The 18,092-nt window shown below is 38.7% G+C and overlaps 1 protein-coding gene across 1 annotated transcript in view; it reads left to right on the top strand.

Annotated features, from left to right (window-relative positions):
• The window catches only part of LOC108878996 (gamma-aminobutyric acid receptor subunit gamma-3), a 43,816-nt gene that overhangs the window by 12,807 nt on the left and 12,917 nt on the right, over positions 1 to 18,092 (top strand). The window contains 3 exon segments of the mRNA XM_051077380.1: positions 2,028 to 2,095; positions 13,352 to 13,572; positions 16,396 to 16,478. Coding sequence (XP_050933337.1) covers positions 2,028 to 2,095; positions 13,352 to 13,572; positions 16,396 to 16,478 — 372 coding nt within the window.

Raw genomic sequence — 18,092 nt, forward strand, 5'->3', positions numbered from 1 at the left:
GGCAGCGGTATGTCACATCTGTCACTTAGCCGGTTTAAAAGTTCAAACTTTACATGACACTTTTACGCTGAGTGTGAAATCACTGAGAGCAGCAGAGTTACTGAAAGCCAGTGGTGTGTGAAGCTGCCTGAACTGGATGGAAGAATTACATTATCAACAGTGGTAATGAAAAGAAATGTATTCTTATAACCTGGTGTATATGAACTGTGTGTTCTGGTGTAGGTCAATGTGGTGCTGCAGGCAATGAGATCTGGTGCCAGTACCTTGCGGGTGGAGGTGATTGTTGGCTAAGTGTGGCATATGTGAAATTACGTGAATCAGCTCCTCTGGCTGCTCACAACATGGTCAGTGGGGACACAGCACTGACACATTCAAACTTGTGAGAGTGATTCACCTCGAATAAAATGAGTTTGGAGTTTTGCCTCAGGAGCTGGAGCTACAAGAGAGTGAATATTGAACTTAGATTTGTCAGACAGACACAAAAACAACAAAAATTAAGTTGCTAATGTTGCTCCTTGACTGCTGGATGTCAGCTATTTGCTAACAACGTTAGCCACATCAACTAACTATATAAGGAAATGATTTGTCAGTGGTATGTTTACAGCTTGTTGCACCACCCACAACTCTTCAAAACAAGTAACAAATGCAGGTTTGACGACATTTATACCTTGAAGCTGCAATAATAAATATGTCTACAGTAACAGTGACAATCAAATAACAATGTGAGACAATGTGGCACTGTGACAGAGTGATACTGGAAATTATCAGCTGAATTATCGGCTCAGCTTTATACTGAATTTCAGCTCACTGTTTAGCTTTCCAGCCTGCAGCTCTAGACAGGCACAGTTAATGACTAACTAGTGAAAATAGCCAAACATTCAGTGGCTAAAGAGCCAGACATTTGTCTCAGGAATTGGTGGAGGCCCACACAGAACCAAAAGAAAGTGACTGTGGAACTTAAATGTCTTAGTTTGATAATCTGAGTCACAAGGAAATATTTTGATTTGCAAAAGAAAAGGATACTTTTGGTATTGTTATAATTTAGATAACAGTCAGTTAAATTCAGCATAAGCTGATTATACTAGATTCAGTTTGGTTCCAGTCACAACACAGGGGTGATTGTCCATTACACTGTTTTCATCATAGTTTGACAATGACAGTAACAATTTCCTTCTGAGTTATTTAAGATGTCATTTCAACTGAGTGAAGCCTGATGGATCTCAACAAATCTGTAAATGAAATAAGGTTTCTATAAAGTAGTCATTACATTTCACTGGTATACACTGTATGGCAGGTACACAGACAACCCTCCAAAGCTAATCATTTTTGGTCTGTTAGCTCCTCACTAGCTTAACTGATGAAGCTGCTGTGTGTCAAACTTGTGATCTACTGTGTAGCTGAGAAACACCTCAAACTAAAGCCCTCAGCCTTTTTATGGAATTATCTCCTATCCACAGGTTATGTAGAAAAAATGGATTTGGGGATAGGATGTATACCACCACAGTGCTCAATCTTGGTCGAATCAGGGATAGAGGCACTGCTGGTTTATCAGTTAATTGCATTCATCCAGCATCCCAGGTGGAATTCAGTCATGATTAGCCGGCTAGGATAAAACCCAGCAGGAAGAAGTGGGATTGAGAACCAGTGGACTAATCTCCCTCTCCTTCCTCCGCTGTTCCTCTGACAGTCTTCATGGAGTTGTCATTTCACCTGACATTGTGTTATGGTGCTGTTGCTCAATGCATTTGTGACAGCATGTATGCATAACTGCTGCATACAAGAGAACACACACAGAGGTGTTTGATGACTGCAGTTTATGTGATGAAGACTAATGTGTGATCATTATTAACAGCTACTTCTCCCTGAGGACTGCTTCACTCAGCAGCTACTCACTCTTCAAAGGACTCTGTACAATAAAGTCTCATTGATCCAGCTTCACTTTGCCTCTCTTTGATTTAGAAAACATGCAGGTGTGGTGCTCAAATGAAAGTCTTGATCAGTGATTATTTTGCTCTTTTTTCCCACAGTCAAACCAACTGTCATAGATGTCGACATATTTGTAAACAGCATTGGACCAGTGTCATCAATAAATATGGTAAGTCTGTCCATTTACTTTCTATTTTGTTCATGTGAAATGACAAGTTCATTTATGACAGACATTTTGAGTTTGAAGGGTGTTTTACCCATGAGTTGAGGATGAATAATATGCATGGTGCAAAGGTAAGAGTCCAAGAACCCAGTCTTTTATCAGAGCAACATCACTCTGTTAATGACCAGTGACTAAATCAGAGTAAAGTGCATGATGGAAATATACGTGTATTACACAGTGAAAAAGCTTGTAGAAACATCTGAAGACACTTTCAGATCAAGATTTGAAATACACAAACCAGTGTCAAACATTTTCAGGATCTATTGGCAGACATTCAATAAAACCAATAATCCTTGTGTTTCTGTTTGCTTAGAATGAGCCATCCATATCTACATTCAACCCGAACCAAGTAGGGCCCTTTCAAGTTTATACTTTGATGCTGCATATTGTATACAGAAGAAGAAGAAGACAAAGAGAAGAAGAAAATTTAAAGAAATTTAGTCTGATATTTAAAGTTTATAACTTTGTGACATGATAACTCTGAGTAATAGCGTAAATTTTGTTTTGAACAACCTGCTCACATGTAAGTGCTAGACTGAATTGTGTTAGACTGCGGCTATAAGGTGTATGAATCTGAAATGGAGAGATGTTATCCTTAGGAGATATTGCTGTTTGTATCAGGGGCTGGCAAAGGTTGTCTCCCAGAGGTGTGACTTTATACTTCTTTTTTAAATCACGGCTCATAAGAGTTTATGAGCCTGTAGCAAGACAGGCTTTAACTTAGTGGCTAGAGGGAGGAAAGGAAGTGGAGAGGAAGATCAGAGAGGGATAAGGAAGTCCAGGATGGATATACACATGGAAGAAAAGCACAGCATTTGGAAGAGGTGGGTGAGAGGCAGGAGATTTTAGGAAATCTAGACCTGAGTGTTTGTGAAGAATGGTCAAATGAAGGAGAGTTATGGGTTTTTGAAAAGGGTACAGATAGTATTCGGTTGTTAGATGAACAGGCTGAGAGAAGAGATCTTTAGTTGAGAGGGGAAACAGATTTAAAGTCAGGTTGAAAAAACTGTAGAGCCAAACAGATAAGACATTTTCTTGGACATCTTACAACACCACACATACACAACATCACTGGTATTTTCTTTGTAATGATTAGATTCTAATTATTTATGTCCTAATTCTCAGCTCATAATTATTATCTACACATTAAAAAATCTTAACAGGACCAACAAACATATTCTAGGACACCTAAATTATGGCATGAGAAAATACAACAAGCATGAGAGTCAGTGAATTAAAGACCTTCTGTTTCCTGTCTTACTGTCTACCTCTCTGCTCCACTTCTACAGTTCTTCAACTACATGGATTCATATTTTAGTATTAAAACTTTGACTTTTTTAAATGGCTAACAAATGGTTTCTCTTTACTTAAAGAGAAACTGAAGCTGAAACAATTCAACAATTAGTATTAGTCAAAATTAAATGCAAGAAAGGCTTAAAAATAGTTTAGAATACATCTATTCCTATAGGAGATTGATAAGCCATAAATTAAACCCTTGAAATTTTTTTTTTTTTTGTCAAGAAATAGTTATACTACATAACTCCCTATAGAACTATGAATTGCTGTTTTTACATTTCTGTTCTTGTACAGAATAAACTAACAGATGCAAGTATGTAACCTTTAGAAGAGATGGTGGGTGTATATTAGGACTTTTGAGTTCTAGCCGGTGTGTTCCCTCGCTTCCAGTCACTAAGCTATCCAAACCCGCCCTTTGTTATTGACGTGGTGTGACCTTTCTTGTCAACAACTTCCTGTTCGGAAGATAGTGTGAGTTTTTCACTCTCACTTTCGTGCTTCTTGCTAATTCCACTAATTTTTTTCTTACTTGTCCATAGCGTTTTTTCCCGCTGGTAGGTCCAACAGTGCTTTACAACAGAAGATTACTTTGACGTGCAAGCCAAAAACTGCTGCCTGACTGGCTGTTGTCATGTTGATGTCTGCTGTATGATAGGTTGCTAAGACTAAAATGCCCAAATCAAATAAAAATGAGCTTATCATCTTAATAGACATAAATTTTATCATGCGTTTTATTGCCAGGCCTATAGTCTACAGTTGATGAATGTTCAGATCATTTTAGTGACTTTATTCCAAAAGAAGAATTTAGTAACTTTTTTGACTAGACATCAACTTTTCATATCTGAACTTGAGCCAGCTCTGGAGGTTACAGAACATCTGCTCATTGTGCAAGCTGGACCCACATTTTAGTCAGAGTATGTGAAAAAGAAACAAGCTTTGCTTGCACAGAGCTGTGTGACCAACCAGCAAACAGCCAGTAAGTGACCATTGAATGCCTCTGAATTTGAATTTTTTTATTGTCACAGAAAGATGAGACTTTGTCTGTGTGCTATCTCCATTCACAGGGGAGAAACATTACATGCTTGCTCATGCATGTTATAGAGTAAAAAAATGCAAAATGTCTCTGTATGTTTTTTTAATGCTGTTATATCCTAGCCTTATTTGGAGCATTGTATCCACATGTCAAGCAAAGTCTCATGCTTTATGATATAATTTATGATATAATACCCAGCATTCATGCATACATGAGAGCCTTTTTTTTAGTTTAACTTGAAACAGCACTACTGCATTTTTCCTGCATATTCAGTGCTACTACAGGAAAACTCTCACACACACTCTCTTTCTATGTGACAAGCTAATTTTAAGCCCCATTGTCAGAGAGGAATTCATATGCAGTCATATCAGTTGTCATACTTGTATTGTTTCTAATTACAATGCAGTGTATAATTCAGGGTGTCATGACTTCTCCAAGAGACAGACGGTGATTAATTCCCTTTTCTGTAGAAGAAATTAGGCCATTTTCTCAAGTACAATCAAAGAAAAGAGCTACTTTCCACACCCATGGAGAAATTTCAATTTAGAATTTCAAAAGAAATGAATGTTTAATGTTCACTAGCAAAACTGAATATTGGACTAGGTCTTTTGACATACAGGTGGGACTGTCTACGTGCAATGCCTGAATGGTTTGAGTGGAGAGTCCACTGTGGCAACTAAGCTTTTCATTTGTTCTGAATCACTGACATTTGCGCTGGTCTTTAACAAAGGGTCACATCACTTGATGCCTGAATAGCTAAAACAGCAAGTGAGCCACCAACCCATCAGTTCATATTTCCTTCAATGTTAGGAAAGGCTGCCCAAAAAGCTATCCAATGGGCTACCCTATGTGTTAAGCAAAACTCCTCTCTGTCTGTCTCTGTCTCTAAGTCTCTCTGTCTCTCTCTCTTGTTGACAGTCCTTTCAGTTCCCCTTCATTTCCCTTCTGTCTTTGAATTGCTACAATGGAGGGGGGGTCAGTCTCCTCTGTTTCAGTAGTATCAGCGACACACAACAAATAACGCTGTCCATGGTTCTGAAACAACAGCTAAGACACAAAGCCTATTTAACAGCACAGGTCTTTATTTAAATTGGTCAGTTGGTCAGATTCTCTGTGTGTGTGTGTGTGTGTGTGTGTGTGTGTGTGTGTGTGTGTATGTGTGTGGTCTAGGTTTTCTTCATGTTGTGAGGACATAAATCAGGTTTACACAGCCACAGTATGGGGACTTGTCTTCCTAATGGGGACAAAGAGCAAGCCCCTGTAATGTAAATCATTACATTTTAAGGTCAAGACAGGTTTTTAAGTAAGGGCAAGGGTCAGGGTAATAACAACAACAATAACAAAAACAGTAACATTGGCAAAGGCATCAGCTATCAGCAATCGTCAGTCACTGAGTTTGTCATCTATCGGCACAACCCTACCTTCTAATCTTCATCTTCTCTTAGGCACAGTGATGGTGTAGCACGCCATGAATGAACCATTCAGAGGAAACAATAAGCAGAGTTTTATTCTAATAAGCAATAGACAATATGTTAAGTTGGAGAGGGTAGCATCTTTGTAATTATAAAAAAGCTATTATTATACTTGTGGGTCATTCATTGTCCAAGGCAACCTCATATAATCCAGGAATTCTTGCCAAAACCAAAGCTGGTGCCAGTGGGGTTCCTGATGCTATTCTCACTCTGTGAAGAAAGCTGCCCACTCACAGGCTATCATACACTGGATACCCAGAGAAATACAATATTCATGCCAGTTCATTTCCCATTGAATAAGTAAGCTGCTGGCAGGGCTAATACAACATCCCTGGTGCTGTGGTTTTCTTTAGCTCCCAGCACAATATTAATTTGTAATGCCCCTGCAATTTGCAGCCTACTGTAATTGTTTGACTCATACCTGCTGTGATATGAAATGGCCATGATAATTTTTGATTCAGATCATAAAATTCTTTCTTCAATGGGTGGGTCAGCTTGTCCAACTTAGTTACTGGATGATTCAGATACAAAAAGAAAAAGTGTGTTTTCACTTAATAAGCCAGAGTGGTGCATCTCATTTTTTCATTTTTTCTGGCTGGAAGATTTGGGTAATGAAGTCATCAGCATGAGGATCATATAATGAGGCTCTTGGTAATGCCACAAACAGAACAGATCTCTGTGGAATATTGATATGCTGCTAGTGTGGCTCAATCAGCATGTAATGAACTAACGGATAGATCTGTTTTACCTGTGTTCATAACTTTCATGATGGCTGTGTGACCTCCTTCTGTGTCTTTCCCAGTCGTGCAGACAGACAGTACCTCATCTGCACAGCACCAGATTTATTTTGAACAGTTTTGTACTGCTGTGATTCCTATCAAGACATGAGAGATGAGCAGACATACTGTACATCCACTGTTCCACCACCTACCATCAAAGCCCTTAGAGATTTCAGAAGGAGTAATAATTGAGCCAGGAAAGCAGATCCTGCATAGTAACTGCAGAAAAAGGAGCAATTCACACAACAGAGTGAGTTTGATTCAGCACTTATCAAATAATTGGATGTAGGGCCAAAATACTTTATATCCCGATGTTCCTTTCAGCATAATTTACCATGAATATTTCCTGCAGGCATTCAGAAGGTCTTCACTTTTTGTGTTACCTGCATTCTTGTTAAAGATATCTATGAAAAATATATAAAGTATAGAGAGCCTGTTCTTTATTGGGCCTGTTACCTCAGAACTTGAACTGATTACTGAGTTCACACACAAAGAAGTTTTGCAGTATCTCCACGAGCATTACATTCACATTGTAGTGCTGTATACAGAGCTAGACAAATGCACAGATTTTAGTTTATTGTAGATACAGCCATCCTGAAATATTTGGCAGCTGACAACTATAAATTGCAGTATGGACATGCCAGAGACATGGTGTAGGTCATTTAGAAACAGTCCCTGCATCTCAATTTTTATATTGAGTGCGTAAGTATGATCCGTCAACAGTCTCCATCTTGGCTACAAAGCACAAGGAGAGGGACAACAGATGTATTTTCAGACTTCGAGAAGGAGGACATGTTGTTGATGCCAATGGCAGCGTAATTTATGCATTTCATGAAACAAGGGGAACACAAGAAAGTGGAATGTTAATTTTCAAGTGAGCAACTCAGCTGATGGATTAGTGGCTGAAAATCATAGTCACATTGTGCAAGTCTTTTCCAATAAGTGCACAACAGCCATGTTTGATTTGACACAACACTATCCTGTCAAACTGCACGCACTATGCCAGTGAGTATAGTGTATACACAGTGTACTAAATATGAAGTAGAAGAAGTATCCAATTTTAGACATAGCAAATGTCTCCAGAACATGAATTTGTCCGCTAGAGAGCACTGACAAGTTTATTTCAAAACATCCTGCTCAGTACATATCTTTGTCACAATTCCTATGAAAAAGATTTCTGAATGTGTGTCTGCAATACATTAATAATATTTAGGAATATTTTTGTTGTCAGCAATGATCTATATGGAGACATTACTAGAACTTTTTAAGGGCTGAATCATGAAATGAGAGGGTGCTTGTTTCATTTATTTAATTGCAGGCAGATGCAGCACTTAAATTTCTCCTTGATGTCATGAAATACCAACACGTTTCAACAGGAGTACTGTTACCTGCTTGCAGAACAACGACCCATCATCTGTGAGATACTCATTCAGAAATTTGGATTTGGTTCATCTCCTCAAAATCAGTTACTGAAGCAAGAAAATCTTTATTTAAGTAAAAGAGGGAGAGTCTGGGTGGAGCAGAGGGAGGACAAGCTATCCAGTACCACTGTTTGTGTACCGTTTGGTTAAATTAATTGGACTGTGAAACATAAATAATACACAGCAATAACAAGTGTTCCATGTGTAACATTAAGCCACATCAAGGGCAGTGGAGCATGAGTTTAACAAATTCTAACCTCCATCCATCCATTTATTTTCTATACTGACTTCACAGGGGTTTGGGGCCTTTCCCAGCATGCACTGGGTGAGATGTGGGGTACATCCTATGGGCATTTTAAAGTTTCTAGTTCACCTGATCTGCATGTTGTGAGACAATCAGAGGGAATTCATGCAGAAACTGCCTCCTTATGCTCTAATTTATTTTAAAAGGGAAGTTTTGGATACAGTTTACATTAGCTACACAATTTGCAAGTTGTTTAATACAAATGTAAAACAAACAACAAGCAAAATTACTCCTATGAAAAGGAAATGCAGCTGTACTCAGTGAAAACCTGGGTGCTGTTTCATCAAATTTTATTGAATCAAAGTGGGGATTAGAGAGATTCCCAGTTCTAACACACACTACCTGTGCACATGACAAACACTCGAAGCAGCAGGTCACACCAGGTGGATGATAAAGTTGTCTCATTCCAAGCGACCTTTAGCTGCCTGTAATGAGGACACAAGGAGAGACGTCAAGCCAACAGAGGAACATGACAAGATGTCTCAAAGCACAGGGCGGATACAGTATGTACTGTGGGCCTTTTGCTGCATAATCATTAAGTGCCAGCTTCACACTGCAGAGCTGGAGCTGCATGCTTTGCCCTAGTTTACAGTATCCAGTGCAGTGACCAGTACTGGACTTCTGAATGTCAAAAAGGAGGTCTACCTTGAATATCCAGCACATTTTGGCAGGAAAATGTTTATTTCATTAGAAAGTTCAAATGTGAATATTGTGATTATTTCATGTCTGAATAAAAATGGGTAATTTCTACCTTCAACAGCACTGATCAAGGAGAAAGACAGGGGAATGATGATAGAGTAGTGGGAGGAGAAGAAGACTGCTCAAGTGATTAAGTACTTTTTAGAAATGGCTGGAGACCTGAGAAATTGTTTTGTTCAAGTCCTTGAGTTCACAGTCATGTCAGACATAAGTTGACATTACAAGTCTGTTTTTGTTGCACTGCAATCTAAGTTTCTTAGTTACTGTGCTACAAAATCCAATGCAAAGGTATCTTTTTAGAGGGAACAGTAGTCAAGGGATGTTATTTTATTAGTATCCTTCAACTTGGCATATACCAAATATGTTAAGTAGGGGTATCCTACCCAGCTCAGACAACATAGTATGGACCAAGGTTCATGCATAAAATTCTTTGCATCTCAAAATAATCATTAATAAATTCTTATTTGCATAAGGGGATGGGAAGGTGAGTGGAATATGCCTCCCCTCTGTCCACACAGAAATGAAAAGCTGCACCTCTGCAGGCAGCACAGAGCAGTTGTGTCATCATGGTAGGAGGCTTCTGACAGGCTGCTTCACATTTCAGCTGTTTATTCCACCCTGAACTATTAGTCAGCCCAGTCACTGTCTGATTTGTATTCTGGTCATTTGAAACATGGGGTAAACTGTGGCAGAATAATTCCTCACGTGTCAGCATCAACATTGAGCCATGTGCAGATTTTCAATAATGGGTAACGTTCCCATTTGTCTACATGATTTGAAAATTGATGGGGAAATATTTTCACTTTCCAAAAGCAAATCAATTCAGCTTGACCCATATTAACATCTTTTAGAGCAGATAGAATGATTAATGGTGGAATTAAATATTTCACTTGCCCCACAGTATCTTTACAACAGCTATTTGTAAGTTTTGCTATCACTACATGGCCAACATTAGCATTAACAGCTGTTTACTTACCATTTTAGAGTAAAAGTGTGCTCAGCATCAAACTTCTTTCCTTCACTCACCAAGAGCTGTTTCCGGCAGTGGAAAGCAATGACAGTGTTTTCCTTCTAGTTCTGTCACTTTTTTCCTCTAATGAAGTTAGCATGCTAACTAGCTAGCCCAGGCCTGGTCGGCCATCTTGTCACAACCTGATAGACTCACTGTAACATCCAGACTACCCTGAGGAAGTAGCATCGCTCAGAAAGTGTATTCTAACCTCTTTTGTATTGTAAACACAACAATGACCTGGCTTTATATCCATGGGGGTATTATCATGTCAAAGTAGGAAAGGGACAAATCCAAATTGTTGTCACAATGTTGGGGGTACTGCATGAAATAGTGTACTAACATCAAGATTTTATTAAATTGAACTAAAGGGCCAGGCCCAGACCATGAAGAAGCAGCCCCAGACCAAAAGTAAGTGGACAGACTCATGCTTTTGGCCAAGTAGTGTATGCCTCAGTCCTCTACCACTAAAACAAGGTTCATTGTAACAACACAGGTGGTTTTTCCATGCAATATTAAGCAGCTGTCACATCTGCATCTCTCAGGGGGGAAATTGTTCTGTGGAGTCCATTTCTAGTGTATAGCAGTATCTTTGATTTTACTGCAAGTATATACAGTACCTCAAGATCAGCAGCCTTAATATAGCAGCTCCTCTGAGGCATTTGAGGTGAAAGACCCATTTTCTTCACAGCAATGCCTGCTGTAGTGGCTCAACCCAGCTGCAAGCAGCAGGGAAGGGGAGTAAGATCGATAATCTTTCAGCATAGTTAAAATTACCTTCTAATGTGAAATTACATAAGAGATTACAAAGATAGAAATTTAGCTGTGTTATTTGAGATTTACCTCTCACCCTCCATCGGCAACTTACCATTTCCAGATGTGATTGCCTCAGCTCATGTTAGTTCTGTTTATTTGATTTGCAGCACTTTACCTCCACTGGTCATTAAATCCTGCATGATGATGTTCAGTTTTTGTTTTTTTTTTTCAAATCCCCGGAGCTCTACACAATTAAAGGTCATGAGCACCCAGTGGTTCCCTTGATTATAGACTTCATTCTAATTGGTGAGCTATTCAAACTGGTGCAGAGACTGGGTAAAAGGTCAAATGCATTTCAGGCAGTGGCAGCAGTATGAAAAGGTGTGGGTTGCAGGAGGAGGGCAGAGTGTTATTAATTTCATTCTACTCTACATCTTTATCTGTATTGTTGCTAAAGAGGACCCTGAGATTTTTGGCTTTATATGAGCTAGTATGTGGCCCACTGAGCTTACAGTGCATCCTTATTGTCAGGCAGGTTAGACTACTGACTAACTGGGGACTAGTCATACTTATTTGCATAATTTTTACGTTTTTGTTTTCACAAAATGCATCGTCTTTACATCGTCACCTACATAACTAGCTAAAAGCAGCCACATATCTTCTTATAAACAATAAATGGAGCAGTTGTTTGCCTCGTTAAATTGCATAGTGTGCAATTAATGTGAAGCAGCAGTCAGTGGTTCTTTTAATCACAGCCCTGGTACACGTCTAAAACAAATGAAGGAGCTGCAGATGTTTTACAGAGAACCTTACTGCTGTGAATGTGTGAATATGCCCAATTAGCTTGTTTTCACTAAAAATCCATTATACACTTTACTATTCTCATCAGAACTATCATTTAAGGTATGACTTCACATAAGCAGCTACTACCAGCTGACTGGATGTGTCTACATCAAGTACAACACCTGGTTGTATATTACAAATATACATTTAGTCCTGGGAGACGGTGTGACCAACATAGATCGACTTTTCTCAGTTTTTTATTCACACTTTAAGGTGCTAAAATCACCACAAGCACCAGGAACTAACACATCTGAGGGTATACCTCCTGTATATGATGTCTCCCTTTTTCATGTATATAATAGATGATCATAGCAAACCAGCCTGAATATAAAAACTAAAATGTATGTATTTAGTTTCAGATCTTGAGAATAGACACTGGCATGTCAACTCAACAACAACAGCCTTGTGAATTATTTATTTCTGACTTGATTGAATGATATGCAACAGGCCAAATGGTATCTCATTTGCTGTCGTGCCAGGAGTTGAATGATGGGATGAATATGACTGTCTGTATGGTGAATATCTGCCTGGAGTGAATAGGCAGTTAGCTTAGCCTAGCATAAAGACTGGACAACTGTAAACAGCTAGCCTGGTTCTGTCTAAAGGTGAACAATCAGTCTGCCAGCACCTCTAAAACTCTCTAATTGATACCTTAGATCTGGTTTGTTTAATCTGTACAAAAGCTGAAAAAACCATGGATGGGTTACTGAACAGGCCTAAGAAGTCAGGGCTGACTAGAGATGACTAAAAATATTCCAAAATGACTACAAGAGAACAAAATAACAGAGTTTTTTCTTGACAGCAGGAAGTTTTCCAGCAAAAACCCACCATGCACAAATTGCCTTAATTTTTTTCCCCAAACATTTATGGCTCTCAGAGGATGAATCTTAATGGCCTTGATGATCCTGATTTTTTATTTTTATTTTCTGACTTTTCACACTTGATTATTATGAAATAGTAACAATCTAATAATAGAAATTGAATTGATAATGTCTAACTGATTTGATAAATTTGTCAAATATCACATGTGCCCTGGTTACACGTGTCTGTTATAGTCTAATAATCTGACTGACTGCATTCTCTCCATGGCTGCAATGCAACGTGGCATGCACATTAACCTTGCATTAAGGGTGACAGATTTTTTCATGCATCACTTCTGCATCATTTTTCGATTTATTATTTCTGTCAACAACATGGAGTCACTGTTGAGGTGCTGACAGGAGCTTAAAACACATGCGCTGCAGCCTTGCAGGGTTTGCTGTCAGCACAATGGTGAGTTAAGCAGATCAGTTAAAGGTGTCAGGTGAGGTCTGTGCATGCAGGCCAGTGAACAAGTAAAATGATAAATGCTCCCTCTGGTGAAACTGATGAATGATAGATGGCACACAGAGTTGTGCGGCTGAAACACATAATCCTTCTATTCGCTGTCGTTTAAAAAGGAAATCAATACTCTTGAGTAGCAGGTGAAGTAGCTCAGTCTCTTTTGGAAAGGACATAGAACAGCATTAGTGATGTTTTTGAAATGAAATGTCATCAAATGATAATGCATTGTATATCCACTTACATGTCTTCTGGTTTTCTTTTTTTTAGGAATATCAAATCGACATCATCTTTGCCCAGACATGGACAGACAGTCGTCTCAGATACAACAGCACAATGAAAATATTGACTTTGAACAGCAATATGGTCGGACTTATTTGGCTACCAGACACAATCTTCAGAAACTCCAAGAATGCAGATTCCCACTGGATTACAATGCCTAACCAGCTGCTCAGAATATGGAATGATGGGAAGATACTTTACACCTTAAGGTAAACAAAGAAATCAAGACAGAAATCTATCCAAAGCTTTCCTTTTGGAGTGGAAGACAAAAAATTTCACTGAAACATATATTTACAGTTAATGTTTTAAATAATAATAATTCAAGCAGATCTAAAAGAAATAATACAAATTATGTACAGTGACAAAATAAGTCAGGGTAGAGAACAATTGCTCAAGTTTTAAAATTTGGGGAAAATTTGAAATAATATTAGTAAACAGTATGCAAACAGCTCTGGGCTATTATGGGTTGGGTGAAAACTGAGACTTGAAATAATTACATTTTTTAAATTGGCTCTGTAAACATGTAGTTAGAGTAAACATACAGATGGTCTCTAAAAGTGCTTCCCCAAATCTCTCTGTTTTCTGTGCAGTCTGACTACTTTAACATGCCCTTTGGGGAAAAAAATAAGGTTAATCAATCAAACAATCAGTTTATATTGTCGCAGACTCACATCTTATTCACTAAGAAATGTATGCAAAACTATTTGTGATGCAAATATTCTCCAAAAACAGCAAGCAAAGCAATTAGCCCCTGTTATTAGCAATTGTAAGTGCAAACTGCCTGCTTAAGCTTGAAGACCAATTTACTAAGGCAGCCACCCTCATGCCCTAAAGCACTCATTGTAATTGGAGCACTCCACATTAATATAAAGTGCTCCTTCAGTAATAAGGATCTTTCGACTGTCCTCAGTCTTTTTGGCACTGTCCTTATGGTTGAATGTTAATACAACACATCTCCAGATTTTTAATTGATAATGTTTCATACTGTTTGTTATGACTTTTCTTGGTAGATTCCACTGTTATTGTGTTGAACCCGGGGAAATGTAACAATTCACAGAGACCAAGCGCATTTCCGCAAGAACAAAAAAGTAGCACCATTTCTATGAGCAAGTCAAGTCACAAACAAAGCCCAGCTAGATCCTCCCTCACGCAGTTCTATTGATATTGACTATTCAGGAGCGTGCAAACTTTGAGCAGTAATATCCGTTGATGGCATGAGAGAAAGACAGTGAAATGTCATTTGGTATTAATTGTGCATTGGCTTGGCTGGAGTAAACAGAGATGACATTTTGTGATATCCATGCCTCTCCCACATGCATGGTGTTGTCCCAGTTCCATGCTTTAATGAGGTTTAAAGATCATACCAGAATTACAGTACTGAGGGATTTTATTTCTCTACTGTTTTCTTTTTGTTTTATCTGTGTCATCTCCTGCAGATTACATATTTATTATGTTCATTTCCTTGGAATTGTTGTGGATTTCTGCTAACACCTGTGAGGCTGTCCTGTAGGTACATCAGTGCAGGATTTTACAGGAATCTACACTACATGTGTTTGATCAGCTACCAAACTGTACTTTGTGGTCATGTTGCATTGCAGAAAAAGCTGTCTTGGTTGTTTTCTCAGTCAGATGCTTTGTACTGTAGTTTTATGGGAATATGTGTTCCTCATTTAGCAAAGAATCAGGCTTATCCTCAAACCCTGTTAATTCAGGTTGATGTGTGAAACCAGCCAGGCTATTTCATCATGTCTAAAGAGGTCAGAGCACTCCAAACACCTCCTATAGCCTCTTTTCCCTCTGAGATAAGAAATGTTACTTGTTTTCTTTAGCTGGTTTGTTATTGAAGATCAACAACACAATGGCTTCATAATTACATCTCCAGGTTTGTGTGGTCTTCAGGGACAGCGAGCCTTTAGCTACATTACAGACAGATTTACACAGAACCAACACAAATTAATTGCAGTGGGCTGTTTTTTTTTTTTGTTGTTGTTTTTTTTTTTTAGATAAATGTGTAGCTCTTTTAATGCATTATTATCATGATAGTGGTTTATATGGTACCAGAACAGTGGGAAGATATACAGTGTCTCCACACAAATGTTTCTCAATACTAGTCCACAGAGTGTATACAGAAGGTCACTCCTCACTTCAGGAAATGTGTTGTTTTTTTCTGAGTTTTGTGAGTTATTTGCCACTGAAGGCTGTTAAAGGTCCGTCCACGCTGCTTCTCTGTTTCCAATGGAGGCTGATAAAAGTCGTTATTTTCCCAATTAATATGATTGCTGACATAGATAATGACTCATTAACTGCAACTTTGCACTGAGAACACAACATGTTAACAAGAATACAATGATGTAGGAGAGTGTTTATTTTATTACCACCTCCTGTTGAACAGTGGCATAGTGAAACCAATTGGCCAGAGTGTGTATGTGAACATGTGCGTCCTCATCCACTCATCAAAATATTGCTTAATAATCGTTTCAGCTCTAATATTCCCACTAGATCAAAGGTCAGATAGTTTACTTTGATATTTTTTATCTGGGACTGAAAAGACTTTCAAAATAAATAAAACAATAAAATAAAAATGTAGACAGATGTTTTTTACAGTATAAAGTGTAGACTACCAACAGCCTTGAGGAGAATTCAACAAGCAATTTATGTACAAACAGCAAGATGCTGTAAAGGGCAGATTCCCAACCCCTGTCCCTGTAGGACATGTTCTGTAGCTCTGTGATTTAGAGATGTCTCACAATCTCCACTCACCACTGTCTCACACGGATGGATTATACATCTGGAATCCCTACACTTTAGAGCGATGACTACTAGTTACAAATTGCTGCTGCACTCAAAGCTGAAGGATAATTTTTGTTAAAAACTAATGTGCACTAATGCATTTATGCCCGTTTTACAATGTGAGACTACTGTGGATTAATCTTAAAGATATGATACTCTAAAGTTCAGCTAAAATGGAATGGTTACACATCAAATGAGATTCTATTGCAGCAAAAGAGTAAAGATAAACTGTTTTCTTGCAGACTGACAATAAACGCAGAATGCCAGCTTCAGCTCCACAACTTCCCAATGGACGAGCACTCCTGTCCACTCATCTTCTCCAGCTGTGAGTACACGTGGTTCTCTATTTTTTTTGGGGGGGGGGGTTACGCGTCTCTGTCCAGGATGCCCATTATCTCATAATCCATCAATGGCTGTAGGCTATTTGAAGTCAGAGGGTATTTATTGATATCATTTACTATTAGAACATTTAGTTAGGTAATTTGACATTCATTTATTACAATGTGACTGTTCACAATGTACAGTTTATTTTTTGCCAAGACCAGGTCTTTGAATTTGAGTCATTTTATCATTCTGAGTCACTTTTAAAACTGTGCCCACCCACCCCCTACTTCAAAGGTTCCTCGACCTACCCCTGTGCCCAAGGATACTTCAGCAGGGCAGATGCGTCTGCCTACCTGATAGAAAAAATGTTAACACTGACTGTGCCATGCTGCTGCCTTGTTATTATAGGGATCCACTTAACTTGTACCATTATTACTGCTCATTTGTCAAAACCTGTTCCAAAATGTGTTAATTATGAGCCATCACGGGGAAGCAGCGTGCTATATCCCTAGCCCCTCATATTGAGGCTGGTTTATAGGTAGCTATGGCAACATTTGAACAAGTTGACTCAGCTCTTACAGTCATGTCTACAGAGCTAAGGGGGAAAAGCTAGGGAAAGATAATAAACTGAAGCATAAAGTACCCAAGTGCTAAACTGCATAAACACTAACTATCCAAGCTATCTGCAGGGTGAATCTACTCAACAGAAAATGCACTGTAAAATTCACATTGTGAAATTTATTCTAATTGTTTGGATTGTTTGGTGTTAGGATGGGACATGTGCCCATCTAGCAGGATATCCAGAAAGCCTGGTGCCGCTCCGAGGATTAGAGCAGTGTGTTGAAAATGAAACATGCTGCATCTGTTGTCTTCTGTGGACCTATTGTGGCTTCTCAGTTCTATTATTATGATTACAGAATGATTTAACATGAGAAGACTCTGCACCTTGTGCAGCCTATTAGAGCTTAAAACCTGCTCACTGCACTACCTCCTCTGTGAACCCATCCTGCTGTGAGCCATTAAACCCATTTCCTTACCTAAGAAAATCACCAGACATCACACTGGTTTCCATGACAACATCGCTCTTTTCTGATCAAGTCAGATTTGCTCATCTTTAAAGCCATCATGCCTCTGGAGGATTGGGATAATCAACTGAGTATAATGCATTTGCATTATGCAGCATAATTAATTAAATAGACAGACATAAAGGGAGCACAGTATACTCTGTAGATAATTAGCATAGTACAGCTAGTGAAGTTTGTCAGGTTGTTTGTTAAGGTAGAAAGTAATATTTATAGTCATATATCATGACCTGGGAGAAAAAAAGGGTTCCCCTGATGTGGCAAAATTTTGACAGTTTTTCAGAAGCTTTTTCACATTATAAAAGCTGCATTCATTAATACTTTTGTATTTAAAATGGATGCTACATGTCAGTATCCAACAGCAGACAGACAAAGTTAGTGCTAGTCGACACAGAGGTGCGCCTCGCAACTAAAGAGCCAGAGACCAAAGCTAAAAGAAAGTGACCAAGTTGTGACCGAAAATATGAATGCTGCTCCATGTCTATTGGACATGTAAATAGGCAGCTGATTGCTAACACGTTGGCCAAACTTTA

This window comes from Lates calcarifer, linkage group LG17 (genome assembly GCF_001640805.2).
Source record: "Lates calcarifer isolate ASB-BC8 linkage group LG17, TLL_Latcal_v3, whole genome shotgun sequence".
Taxonomy (NCBI): Eukaryota; Metazoa; Chordata; class Actinopteri; family Centropomidae; genus Lates; species Lates calcarifer.